Raw genomic sequence first — 13,346 nt, 5'->3', positions numbered from 1 at the left:
TGAACTGCAGCCGTCTTCTACAGTCACACAGCTTGAGAGTTGTACCCGTGCACTGTCGTCGCAGCTACCATGGTAAGGAAAATGCGAAGTTAGTTGATTTTCATTACGTTTTCATTTTTCAGATCTAATTTTCATAGCCAGCTTATTGGACCCATTGTGCACTTTGGCGGAAGTACTGGTGCTCATTTATGCTTTTCTGGGCCTTTTTCTAGAAATAACTAACGTTTTTCACTATCGTTGGCCGTATTTGGGAAATTATTAATTCCATTATTTTACACTCCAGTCAATACCTGGAAAGTCCGTACTTCATATTTACAATCAGTTGTCCACTTAGCCTACTAAATGTGAGATTCACCTGGTGTTTGATATCTGATGGCAATAAACCAAATTGTTCAAAAAATGGTTCAAATGGCTCTGAGCACTATGGGACTCAACTACTGAGGTCATCAGTCCCCTAGAACTTAGAACTACTTAAACCTAACTAACCTAAGGACAGCACACACATCCATGCCCGAGGCAGGATTCGAACCTGCGACCGTAGCGGCCGCGCGGTTCCAGACTGTAGCGCCTAGAAACGCTCGGCCACTTCGGCCGGCACCAATAAAAGATTAGCTTTTTACAGACCAATCAATTTCGTCCGCGGAGCCTTTTTCTCCCTCTCCCTGTCCCTCTTAATATTACTCTGGATTGGCAGCTTCAAAATAGAGTTTTAATCATGTATTAAAAACGCTTTGAAATGTAATTTTTATATAAAACATGGTTTTATTAAAGTATTTTTGTCAGTGTTTCAAACAAGACGTCATTTTTCCTCATTTTCACCCGACTGAAAAAAGGGGGGTGGGGGTGGAGTGGCGTTTGCACCACAGCTCACCAAATCTCAGCAAGGGGAAAGGAGGGTCCAAGTTTTAAAGAAAACCCATCACATAATTAATGGACGCCCCTTAATGCTAAAATTTAATTGTATTCAGAGAACATGCTGTAATATTGTAATACTCAATATATAAATTGCCAGTGATTAATTTTTTATTTATTTATTTATTTTCAGTTAGTCGGATGATGTGGTGGAACTTACAAATTGCGAAATGAACAATATTTTCTTTACACAATCCACCCAGTGCGTAGGGACTTCACCCTCGTCCGATGCATCTGTCGCATAAGGTGAGATGTATGTATACTTGAAAAAAGAGACAGCATTGGTCGTATATTTTTTACTATCGCAAAATCGATTTTCTGTCACTGAGTGACCATCTTCAGTGCTATATTGTATAACTTAAATTAGGATGCACTGTTGTCACTAAGCTTACGGCAATCACATAGACTGACATTTGGCAGTTTATGTGATTGCCGTAAGCTTAGTGACAACAGTGCATCCTAATTTAAGTTATACAATATAGCACTGAAGATGGTCACTCAGTGACAGAAAATCGATTTTGCGATAGTAAAAAATATACGACCAATGCTGTCTCTTTTTTCAAGTATACCTGTTATCTGGTCGTAGTGCACAAGACAACAAGGAGTCGCCAATCAATGAGATGTATGTGTTACATATATGTTACATATGCTTAATTATCCTATGGAAATACCTTCTCCGACCTGTAGGTAGTTCCTGTAATGACCTCGAAATTGTTTTATTCTTCATTTCCTAGCAGAAAAACGAATATGTTGACAAGAGAAAACAACTGTGTAATTGCTACTAGACTGTTGTAGTGCCTAACAGACTATTATTGTTGCTATTACTCTTATTATTTGTGACAGTGGTCAGACTGAAGAATTTCATTTTTGTACTTCAGAAGTGAGCAACCCAGCAATTCAGGGATCTGCAGACAATAATACGGTGCACGTATTTTAACCCGGTTAATTTTAAATGTGGGTGCTAGGTGCAAGTGAAGTAAGTGTTGCAGGGAGGGGGGGTGGAGATGTTGGGGGTTGGGAGTGGAAGGGGTAGTGCTACAGGGGAAGCATCATTCATAACAAGTTACTTTCCTCACGAAGCAGATTGATTCTAGGTATCTCTCGTAATGCACTGAGAATTATATGTGTGGTGCTGTTCTTTAGAACGTGTCTGAATGTTACTCCTCGATGGGCAACGAATTTACAACCTTCAGTGTGGACTCACATTCGGACTCCAGAGGAAATCTAAAATTCTAATGGACGGTGGACATGGATGGGGAATGTGAGTCGGCCGAGGAGGTGCCGAGATAGTCCGTGCATCTGCGACAGATATTTTGTCCAGATGGCGCATAGGTTAGCGCAATTCCTACTAAGCAGGAAATCTCGGATTCGATTCCCTGTGCGGTATACATTTTCTCTCGTCGCCGCTGATTAAACATAACGTTCTGATGCAGTTGGTACCGTCAGTTACTTACCTTTACTTTCTCCCCAATCCACCTTCAATTTACACCATATACACTGCGATTTGTTTCATCATTTTAAAAAATAAAGTTGTTAGAAATAAGTAGCATCAATTGGTCTCTCTGACTCATTAGTTCATGGTTTAATAACATACTTACAAAAAGTAAATATCATTTATCTTACATAACCTTAATATTAAAAGTATTCAAAGAACTTTGTTTCATTCTAACTTTGTGTTAGGTACTAATGTTGATTATGGTAGGAGCAGTGGCGGTAGTAGCTAATATGTGACCGGACTCTGGTGTAACGCTGTCAGGAACTTTGGGAGCCACCGATCCACGGTCTGAGTCGTGGCGTCAGCGGGCAGCCGCCTCTATGGTAGCGGCGAGGAGCGCGAACCCGCGCTTGCGCGCCTCCTGCGCGGTGGCGGGGTCGGCGCGCGCGCCGGCGGCCAGCAGGATGCGCGCCACCTCGGGCCTGGCCGCGTCGTCGACGTCGTTGCAGTCGTCGCTGGTGGCCAGCGCCAGCAGGCAGCCGTCGACGGGCCCGGCGCCCGCGGCGAGCAGCCGCCTCACGGAGCGCGGCTGCGCCGCCACCACCGCCAGTGTCAGCGGCGACGCTACGCGGGGCAGCGTCTCCGTGCGGTCAGCCCCACCACTCAAAAGGGCAGCGACCACCTGCACCAGAAGTCACACATACTGCTAGCAACGCGCAGCAACTCGACACTCTAACGTTAGTTAAATTGCAGCACCGTGGATCTCAAACCAGTCTCTAGTAGAATAACCTCATTCTAGCCAACACATAAGGAGTCATTCGAAACCAGGTTACAATTTTATCACATCGTATTCTGAAAGTCATGGTTGAAAGTAATCTCGTAGATTTTTTTTGTCCAAAAAACATTCCGCCAAACACAGCTTGTTACTACACAGTCCAGACACTTTAACATGACCACCACCATTTGCACCACGCCGGAAAGGAACAAACTGCAAGTACTGCCACTCTCTCCACCTCCAGTTGCGGTGCTGGAATCTAAGTTCCTGCCTTATTCGCCTAAGTACAGCAGTCATCACGAGTACACGCACCAGGTGCCTGCTGCGGTGACCGACACGCAGCAGCGTCCGCGGAACGGTCGTTGAGGAGACACTGTCGCTACATGCTTGGGAGGTCAGTTGGTCCACAGTTGCACTTCTATTCGCCCGTACACATTTTCGCAGCAGTCATTCAGCCCTGTCATCTATGGCACCACAGTTGCCTCGGCGCCGAGCATATACTCTCGTGTACTTAAACCACTGCCGCACACATACGTTTAAGAAAATTAAGCGTGTCGGAAATGCTTCCATCTCTGGCCTGAAAGCCACTCACTCTGTCCTTTTGGACGACAGATAATTCGCTCCGTTTCCGTGTGATGAATGCACTGTTTCCAGCAACTCCCCTCCCCCCCCCCCCCCAAGACTTTTTATATACCCTCCACAGCTACTGCTGCCACCAGCCATTTGATTTAGGTTTATGTCACTCGCACGTAAGCAACTCAGTAACACAATATTGATACATATGTCTCAACGACGATGTTTTTAGAATTGCGCATACTATTCAGCTCTAACTTGGGTTATAATGCTCACCCGACAAACTGCCGCTTTCGTCACGTGCATTCTCCTCAGTACTGGACAGAGATTTAAACCAACAAACCTGAACATTTTTGATACTATCCAGATTGGAATGAATTGGCTGACGCCGGTGTCAGAAAACGTATACAGGTGTGGCTAACTGCTATTAAACAAATTTAGAACACGGTAACAGTATTCACTGTATTACTATTCCTCTGACATATAGGTCTTACGTGAGGAACAAAACTTAAATTCATGTCTTTGACGGTTGAGTGGAAGCTCTTCAAAAATGTATGTATACTGAAATAGTTTCATATTCATAAAGCACACATCTATGACCATTAACACAAATTACTAAGTCAATCTTGTGAAAAGACTTAATGTTCAAATGTATTCTTCAGATTTGGTTCTCAAAATTTCTTTCAACAATTTACAGCCTCATTAAATAAAATTTGAAATAAGAAAATAAAATGCACTGGCTCCCCGTGTAATTGGAAGTGACAACTCTCACCCCCTTGCATCGCAACATATGTACGATACCACTTTTTTTTCTTAAGAATCTCATTTGGTTCGTTATCGTTTGTTGCATTTGTTCGAGGTGAACGTCCCATCACATCCGTTGAAGTTCATCGTTGATCCTATCACTCAGTTTTTTGTTACAGAGGGCAGCTAACCCTCTGTCCTGCCACACTGTGCTACCGTGCTGGTGAACCACTGAGTTAATGAGGCTCCGTCAGCAGCAGCTCTCTCTCTCTCTCTCACTGCTGTGTCATATGTTGAGCCTCATAACGCTACGTTTAAGATTAGAAGAGCTGTTAATTATGTGAAGAACAGCTATCCTCGTAAAATTAAATTTTCTGTTTCAGTTTTCGTGTTACATGAGGATTATGTAGCATAAGTTGTCGAAGAGCAAAGGGAATTTAACTTAGGGAAACAATTTTCAGGACGACGCACGAAAGCAAATGGGTTATCACTGGGTTGCCATATATTTCCAACGAACCTGTTGTTCCTTTTCTGCTAACGACAACTACACTAACGTTTGGAGAAAATGGAATACCAACACCGAAAGAGGCTATCACAGTGAAATTTATTCCACCGATTAGGGACAGGAACTGCACAAATTATTAATATTAGACACCTGTACATGCACTGTGACTCTCAAAATTGAGTATGGTGCAGCGCCACCATGTGCTGCAATCGAAGCAGCTGGACGTGGTCTCAAGGAATGGTCTCAAGGAATCGAAGATCGCCTGAGTATGCTGCTGGGGAATAATCTGCGACGTGGTTAGTAGGCGCGTCTAAATCGACTGTGGCTGTAGGAGGACCAGAACAAACAAGTTTCTGGCCGACTATGTCCCAGACATGTTCGATGAGTAACATTTTAGGCGAACAGGCAGACCAGGGAAACAGTGGTACCTGGCGTCCTTCGAAAAAGGGTTGCACACTCGTCTTCACTTGAGGCCGAGTGCTGTCCTGCTGAAATATTGCATATGGCAGAATGGTTAGTCAGTGCTTCGGGCTTTAAAACCACCCTGATGTGCCGGTAGCTGTTCAGATTGCCCTCAAACCATGTGTTATGGACAATGGCACCCCAAACGTTCGTATTCGGTGTTTGTGCACTATGCCTCTCAACAATACAGTCTGCCTGATAGTGTTCACCACGGCGGCGTCGGATGCGTATGCAGCCATCACTGAAGGGCAATACGAAGCGGGACTCGTCCAAAAACCCTACATTTTACCAATCAGCACGCCAGTGTCAGGAATCAGCTGCCCATTGCAGATTGCACCGTTTGTGGGTTGTGGTCTACAGACGCTTGCCACCAGTCTAGCCCGCAGAAGACGGCGTCGAACCGTCGACGCAGACATCTCCCATACCCGTTGCAGCGCTCCAACGTCGCGCCAACACTTTGGAAGAAGCCGTTCTGTCCGTTAAGGCCAAGAGGACAAGACGGCTGGCATCTCGCTCAGTGGTCACACTGTGTTGTCCAGTACCATGGTTGCGCTGTGTACGGCCCTCATAGAGCGAGGTGGTGCAATGGACTCGCTTTCGGGAGGACGACGGTTAAAATTAGCGTCAGGTCATTCTGAGTTTGGTTTTCCGTGATTTCACTAAATCGCTCCAGGCAGATGGCGGGATGATTCCTTTCAAAGGGCACGACTGACTTCCTTCCCCATCCTTGGCTCAATCCGAGCTTGTGCTCCACCCCTAATGACCTCGATGTCGACGAGAAGTTAAACCCTAAAATTCCTTCTTCTTCTTGTTTTTGCACGGCCTTCTTCTCTCGACCGGTTCCACATAGCCCTCACTGTTAAAGCAGCGCGCCATGTACGAGCCGCAGTGTCACAGAACGACAGACCCGCCTCCCGGAGACCAATCATTCTGCCCTGTTAGGACGCTGTCACTTGTCAAATTCCACCCTGTGATGTTGGCGAGGCATAACGGAACTTGGTTATGTTTCCACTTCGTATGACGGCTCCACACCACCTGCATATTGCGGAATGTTGAACCGTCCGCTCACACAAATTAGGGCGCTGTTAGCCATACGTGCACATCTCCCCTCTGCTACCTTAATCACTTATTGGTACACTGTTCTATAGGTTCTCTTATCGTGGCGCGTTACAGACAATTTGTTCTGAGTGTTCCACTTTTTACAAACAGTAGTATATGTAGTGAAAGGCTTGTCCTGCTCGTCATACATAGGTCTTCAACGGCGAGGCATGAGCTCTTTTGGTTTTTGTGCAGCGTTATCTCCTGTTACTTTTTAACGTCACTTTTAAGGCTACCTATATTTAAGGCAATTAGATTTTATCTACAATTCCTCTTTTTTTAAGCTTTCGGGCTTCAAAAGGACTGTTAACGACGGTGTTACGTATCATAGCGCAAAGATACCGAAGCTATAAAATTTTTGGGGTATACACCTTCCATCATTATTGTAAATTTCCCGAAAATACAATCTATCCGTGTTATTTTACGCAGCTGTGTAAATAACCCTAATTTATCCATTTCCACAACTCATTCTAGCAGCAGGAGAAAAAAATTATCGAACATAGTGTTCTACATTTTTTTTTTTTTTTGTGTCATCAGTCTTCCCACTGGTTTGATGCGGCCCACCACGAATTCCTCACTCATGCAACTTCTTCGTCTCAGAGTAGCACTTGCAACCTACGTCATCGATTATTTTCTGGATGTATTCCAATCTCTGTCTTGCTCTACAGTTTGTCCCCTCTACAGCTCCCTCTAGTAGCATGGAAGTCATTTCCTGACATCTTAGCAGATATCCTATCATCCTGCCCCTTCACCTTATTGTTTTCCACTTACTCCTATCCTCTCCGACTCTGCGCAGAACCTCCTCATTCCTTACGATATCAGCCCACATTCGTCTGTAACCTCACATCTCAAATGCTTCGATTCTCTTCTGTTCCGGTTTTCCCACAGTCCGTATTTCAGTACCATACAATGCTGTGCTCCAAACATATATTCTCAGAAATTTCTTCCTCAAATTACGGCCTATGTTTGATATTAGTAAACTTGTCTTGGCCAGGAGTGCTCTTTTTGCCAGTGCTAATGTGCTTTTTATGTCCTTGCTCCGTCCGTCATTAGTTATTTTGCTCTCTAGGTGGCAGACTTCCTTAACTTCATCTGCTACGTGAACACCAATCCTGAGTTTTTCGGCGTTCACATTTCTGCTCTGCTACTTCTCATTACTTTCGACTTTCTTCAATTAGCTCTCAATCCGTATTCTGTACTCATTAGACTGTTCATTTGATTCAGCAGATCATGTAATTTTTCTTCATTTTCACTCAGCATAGCAATGTCATCAATGAATTATATTCACGTAGAAGAAGGTGTAACTAGTTGAATGACGAACACTAACTCCACGTAACGACGGTTTATTCAGCACTGGCACATACAAGAGCGCGGAGCGAACTGCCTCCGGCCGGAACGCATACAGTATATATACAGCTACCGATCATTCCAGTACAATGATTCTTGACATTTGTGGATACTTCTAGAATGTACGCGAACCGAATATACAAATTAAAATTGTACACTCCAGTTTTGAACTCACGACCCCCATGCAACTGTTTAGTATCATAACGACCACACCACGGTTTTACTCAGCTTCTTCTGCGACATTGCTCCCTCCTTAACTGAACAGCGACTCAGTGTTACGTCCTGCTAGTCCGGGAACGAGTCATCGGTCCTGCATACTCCGACTTCCGATAACTGATGCTCACCCTAGCGGTGACCATCTTAGAACTTATTTGCCGCTACGCTCTTCGTCACCTTTCCGCTTGTTGCCTGTCGCTGGAGCTTCGAATTTACCCTGGGTTGCTGGATCGTTATAGGGTTTCATTCGAAGGACGGTGACTGTATCTCTGATCTTTCGTCGTCTTGTGTAGGGGTCGAAATCTTCAACTTCATTAGTAACATCAGACAACTGTCTTACAACTTCATAAGGTCCAAAGTAGCGCCTGAGGAGCTTCTCAGAGAGACCAACCTTCCGAACAGGAGTGAAGATCTAGACGAGGTCACCTGGCTGGCAGACAACGGGGCGGTGGCTCGCGTCATACCTTCGGCGATCGTTTTCTTGAGTCTGCAGCGTGCGGAGTCGAGCTAACTGCCGGGCTACCTCAGCTCTGTTTAACACCTGGCCGATGTAGTCCACGTCATCAGGATGTAACGGAAACACAGCGTCCATAGTTGCCTCAAGCCCATGCACCAGGAAAAATGGCGTAAATCTTGTGCTGTCTTGTTTGACGGTATAGTAGGAAAACCTCACGAGAGGTACCACCTCATCCCACTTGCTCTGCTCAAAATTGACGAACATTGACAGCATGTCGGCCAAGGTCTTACTAAGGCGTTCAGTACTCCCGTTAGTTTGCGGATGGTAGGCAGTCGTCATGTGATGAGCAATGTCGCACCAACGGTTTATAACTGTCACAAGATTCGATTGAAAAAATTTCCCTCGATCCGTGATTAACGACCTTGGGACACCGTGTTTTATTACAATGTCTACACGATGAATGTGGCTACCTCGGATGCTTCGGCTGTTTTCACGGCCTTTGTAGTGGCGTAGCGTGTCAGATAATCAGTGCAAACAATATCCCATCTATTGCCACTAGCAGACGTTGGAAATCGTCCGATGAGGTCAATCCCAAGACGTTGGAAAGGCGTTTCGGCTGGTAGAATTGGTATGAGTCGGCTTGGCGGCTTCTGAGGAACTGCCTTTCTCCTCTGGTACTGTCGACAGTTCAACAGTTCCCGGGTTCGATTCCCGGTGGGGTCAGGGATTTTCTCTGCCTCGTGATGACTGGGTGTTGGTCCTTAGGTTAGTTAGGGTTAAGTATTTCTAAGATCTAGGGGACTGATGACCATAGATGTTAAGTCCCATAGTGCTCAGAGCCATTTGAACCATTTGACAGTTCAACACATAGCGACGGACACTACTAAATAAACCTGCCCAGAAAAGTCTCTTGCAGACCATATCGCATGTCTTAATAAATCCTCAAAGTCCGGCCTCAGGTGTGTCATGGAATTTCTGTAGAACATCTAAGCGCATGTGTTTAAGTATCACTGCTAGCCACCTCTTTCCAAACGGATCAAAGTTTTTCTTGCAAAGTAATCCATTACCTTAAATTGTCCTTTCAAATTCTCTGACCAATTTAAGGCAATCATAATTTGAGATATCTTGGCGTCCGTCTTCAGCGTAGAGATCCTGGAGTGCAGCGAGACAGCCACTATCTTCATCAAAGTCTTGATGGTCTGGCACAGGGTTTCTTGAGAGACAGTCGGCATCTTGGTGTTTCTTCCACTTTTGTACACTATGGTAATGTCTTACTCTTGAAGACGTAGTGCCCACCTGGCGAGTCGTCCTGTTGGACCCTTAAGAGCTGTCAACCAACAAAGTGAATGATGGTCTGTAACAACTGTGAATGGCCTTCCATAGAGATACTGTCGAAATTTGTACATGGCCCGGGTCACAGCAAGACATTCTCTTTCTGTAGTTAAGTAGTTTCTCTCGGCTTTTGAAAGTGTCCTAGAAGCATAGGCTATAACCTTCTCTTTTCCATCCGAAATTTGCACCAAAACAGCACTGATTCCATACTGCTGACATCTGTGTATAGTTCTGTAGGTGCTCTCTCATCATACAGACCAAGTACAGACCCAGTCGTCAGAGCTTATCGCAGCACATCGAAAGAATCTTGTTGAGCACCACCCCAGATAAATTTGGCATCGTCCATTAACAACTCTTGGAGTGGCCTGTCTTTGATACAAAAGTCTTTGATAAAACGACATAATATGAGGAAGCTTCTCGCATCGTTAATACTTTTAAGAATAGGAAATTCCGTTATAGATCTCACCTTTTCTGGGTCCGGCCGCACACCTTCGTTTGACACAAGGTGTCCAAGTATTTTGATCTCTTTTGCTCCATAGAGACACTTTCTTGGATTAGATTTCAGTTCGCCTTGTTGGAGACACTTAAGAATGGCCCTCAGCTTTTTTACGTGTTCATCAAATGTCTCCCAGAACACTATTATATCATCTAAATAACAAAGACACATTGTCCAGGTGACGTAGAAGATTATCATCATTCGTTCAAAAGTTGTTGGTGCATTACACAAGTCAAACGGCATTACCTTAAACTCATACAGGCCCTCGGGGATGATGAATTCAGTTTTGTCACGATCAGCCTCATCTACTTCGATTTGCCAGTATAACAAGTACATGTAGATGGTTAAAAAATACTTAGTCCCCTTCAGACAGTCTAGTGGATCGTCAATTCGTGGTAGAGGGTAGACGTCGTTTTTAGTTATATTATGAAGTTTCCTGCAATTAACACAAAAGCGGTAACTGCCATCCATCTTCCTGACGAGATCCCTTGATGACAACCATGAGCTCTGTGTAGGCTGAATGACGTCATTCTTCATCATTTTCTCTACCTCGTCGCAAATTATTCGACGTTCCATTGCTGACACACGTTATGTTCTCTGGCTTATTGGTTGATGGTCTCCACTGCTAATCCGCCGATTTGTCTTATTTTCCTCCACCTGTAGACTGTAGCATTCAGAGAACTCTTGAAGAATGGCAAGTAGCTTCTTCTGTTGTTCCTTAGTTAGATCTGGTAATAGTTGAGCTAGAATATTTTTCTCGTAGTGGTAGCACTAACTTCACCCACAGACTCGGCATGGGAGGTTTCTATGACGCTCAGCTGTTCTTCAATTAACGGCTCAGCGTTCGCTACGCACATGGATCCTGAAAGGATCTGTGGTTCTCGGCGACAGTTAACTATCCACAATTCACCGCATCCGTTCTCAAATGAGACAACAGAGGCTGGGATGACAAAGTTATTCTTCAGTGGTATGCTTCTCTTACATTCCATACACGTGACAGTTACCTCTCTAGCGCTGACTTCACGAATGATCACTTCATACAGCACACATAGTCCCCACACAATCGGGTGCGCATCCTCCTGTCTACAGTATCTCATCTTTTCTAGCATAATATTCGAGTGACCACAATCTATAATTGCCTGAGAAGCTTTTAAAAGCTCCCATCCGAGAATGACGTCATCAGTACACTCTTGTAAGGCGATGAAATCTAAGGGCTGTGTAAGGCCACTTATACCCACACTAATGGTACATCTTCCTGTATGTTTTACATATTTCCCATTAGCCACCTTCAGCAGAGATGTTTTGCTGTCGACGAATACGGTTTTCTGCAACTAGTGACGGTACGTCTCCGAAATGACTGAATGTGATGCTCCAGAGTCCACAAGAGCTTGGGCTAGTCGGCCATCCATGAGGATATCGACGTAGTTTCCTATCATTTTTGTAGGGATCGGCGGCGGAGGAGTTTTCTCTTCGGCGGCCTCACCTCCATGGAAGGTCGCACAGTTTGGTTTTCCAGGTTGAGGCTGCTAGGTGATCGGCTGTAGCTTTTTAACGGCGATGGAGACCTTGATCGGCATGTTGGGGAGCGTCCTCTCCAGCGGCTAACTAGCGGCGATGGTGACCGACGTCGTCCTGCACCCACATCTTCTTGTTCATCTTCATTGTCCCGGAGTTGGCGTTGGCTAAGATCGGTCTGCTGTCTTGTGGCGCGGGCGTCATCAAATATCTGCCGCCTTTCTCGACAATAGCGCACTACAAGTCCCGGTCGTCCGCAGTGGAAACATACTGGTAGGTTATCCTGGGTCCTCCAGACATCAGTCTTCCTTGGTTCCCACACAGATTCCTCATGCGGCATTCTAGGAACGTAATTCCGACTGGGTCTCGCCTTTTTCACCGTTCTGAAGGGAAATGAAGGCCGAGAGATTGGGTTCAATGTCTGTTCCACTTCCTCCCTTATGACGTCTAGGAGCGTCTCGGTTTTTGGTCGCCATGCAATCCAAGTGCCTTCTGAACTTCCTCTCTATCTCACGAAGAACACTTGTGAAATCAGTTTCTTCCTCCATCACAGACATTGATAAAACGTTTGGAAGCCGTTAAAACTACTTCCGTGTAATTCTTTTTTGATTCAATGCCTCGATATATTGGGACCATTTTATGAAGTCGTCTGCTATCGACACCTTCTTCAGAAGTAGAGCTTCATTCATATCCTCCATAACATCCTTAATGAGATATGCAACCTTACCTTCCTGTTTCATTCTAGGATCCACTATTTTACACAGCTGCAAGACATCTTGAATGTAGGATGCTGTAGTTTCTCCTGGACGCTGTGCCGTGCACTGTAATTTATCTTCAGCCTTGCACTTCTGTCGTTGTGTGATGCCGAAATACTTGCGCAGTTCCACCTGGAATACTTCCCAGCTTGTGAACGTCTCCTCGTTGGTCTCATACCATTCTTGGCACTGCCCTCGAAGTAAAAAAATACATTAGCCAAACACAGGGTGTCATCCCATTTGTTAAATTTGGCTATACGCTCATATACCTTCAGCCACTTGTTTGCATCTTGTCCATCGCCAGCAGAGAACCCGGAAGGATGTCTCATGTGGTGGCACACCGTTGTTGTCATCGTACCGTCCTCCTCCTCTTCTGTCTCCGATAGATTGCGATCTGTTGAATATGGCTCGTACTCTGGCTTGTCGCTACATAAACGTTGGCTTTGTCACGGCCTGATGGGAGCCACCGTGTAGTCGATTATGTGCGCTATCACAAGTTCCAATACCCAGCGTCTCCACCAGAATAATGTCACGTGGAAGAAGGTGTAACTAGATGAATGACGAACACTAACTCCACGTAACGAAGGTTTATTCAGCACTTGCACATACAAGAACGCGGAGCGAACTGCCTCCGGTCGGAACGCATACAGTATATATACAGCTACAGAACATTCCAGTACAATGATTCTTGACGTTTGTGGATACTTCTAGAATGCACTCGAAC

At 45.1% G+C, this 13,346-nt stretch overlaps 1 protein-coding gene across 1 annotated transcript in view; it reads right to left on the bottom strand.

The window, feature by feature from the left end:
- Positions 1-2,708: 2,708 nt before the first annotated feature.
- Positions 2,709-13,346, bottom strand: part of LOC126176432 (ankyrin-3-like) — a 201,088-nt gene continuing 190,450 nt past the window's right edge. Inside the window, exon 8 of the mRNA XM_049923589.1 lies at positions 2,709-3,029. Coding sequence (XP_049779546.1) covers positions 2,709-3,029 — 321 coding nt within the window. The remainder of the gene's footprint in view (positions 3,030-13,346) is intronic.

The sequence above is a fragment of the Schistocerca cancellata genome, chromosome 3, assembly GCF_023864275.1.
Source record: "Schistocerca cancellata isolate TAMUIC-IGC-003103 chromosome 3, iqSchCanc2.1, whole genome shotgun sequence".
Taxonomy (NCBI): Eukaryota; Metazoa; Arthropoda; class Insecta; order Orthoptera; family Acrididae; genus Schistocerca; species Schistocerca cancellata.
This window is presented reverse-complemented; position numbering and strand designations above follow the sequence as displayed.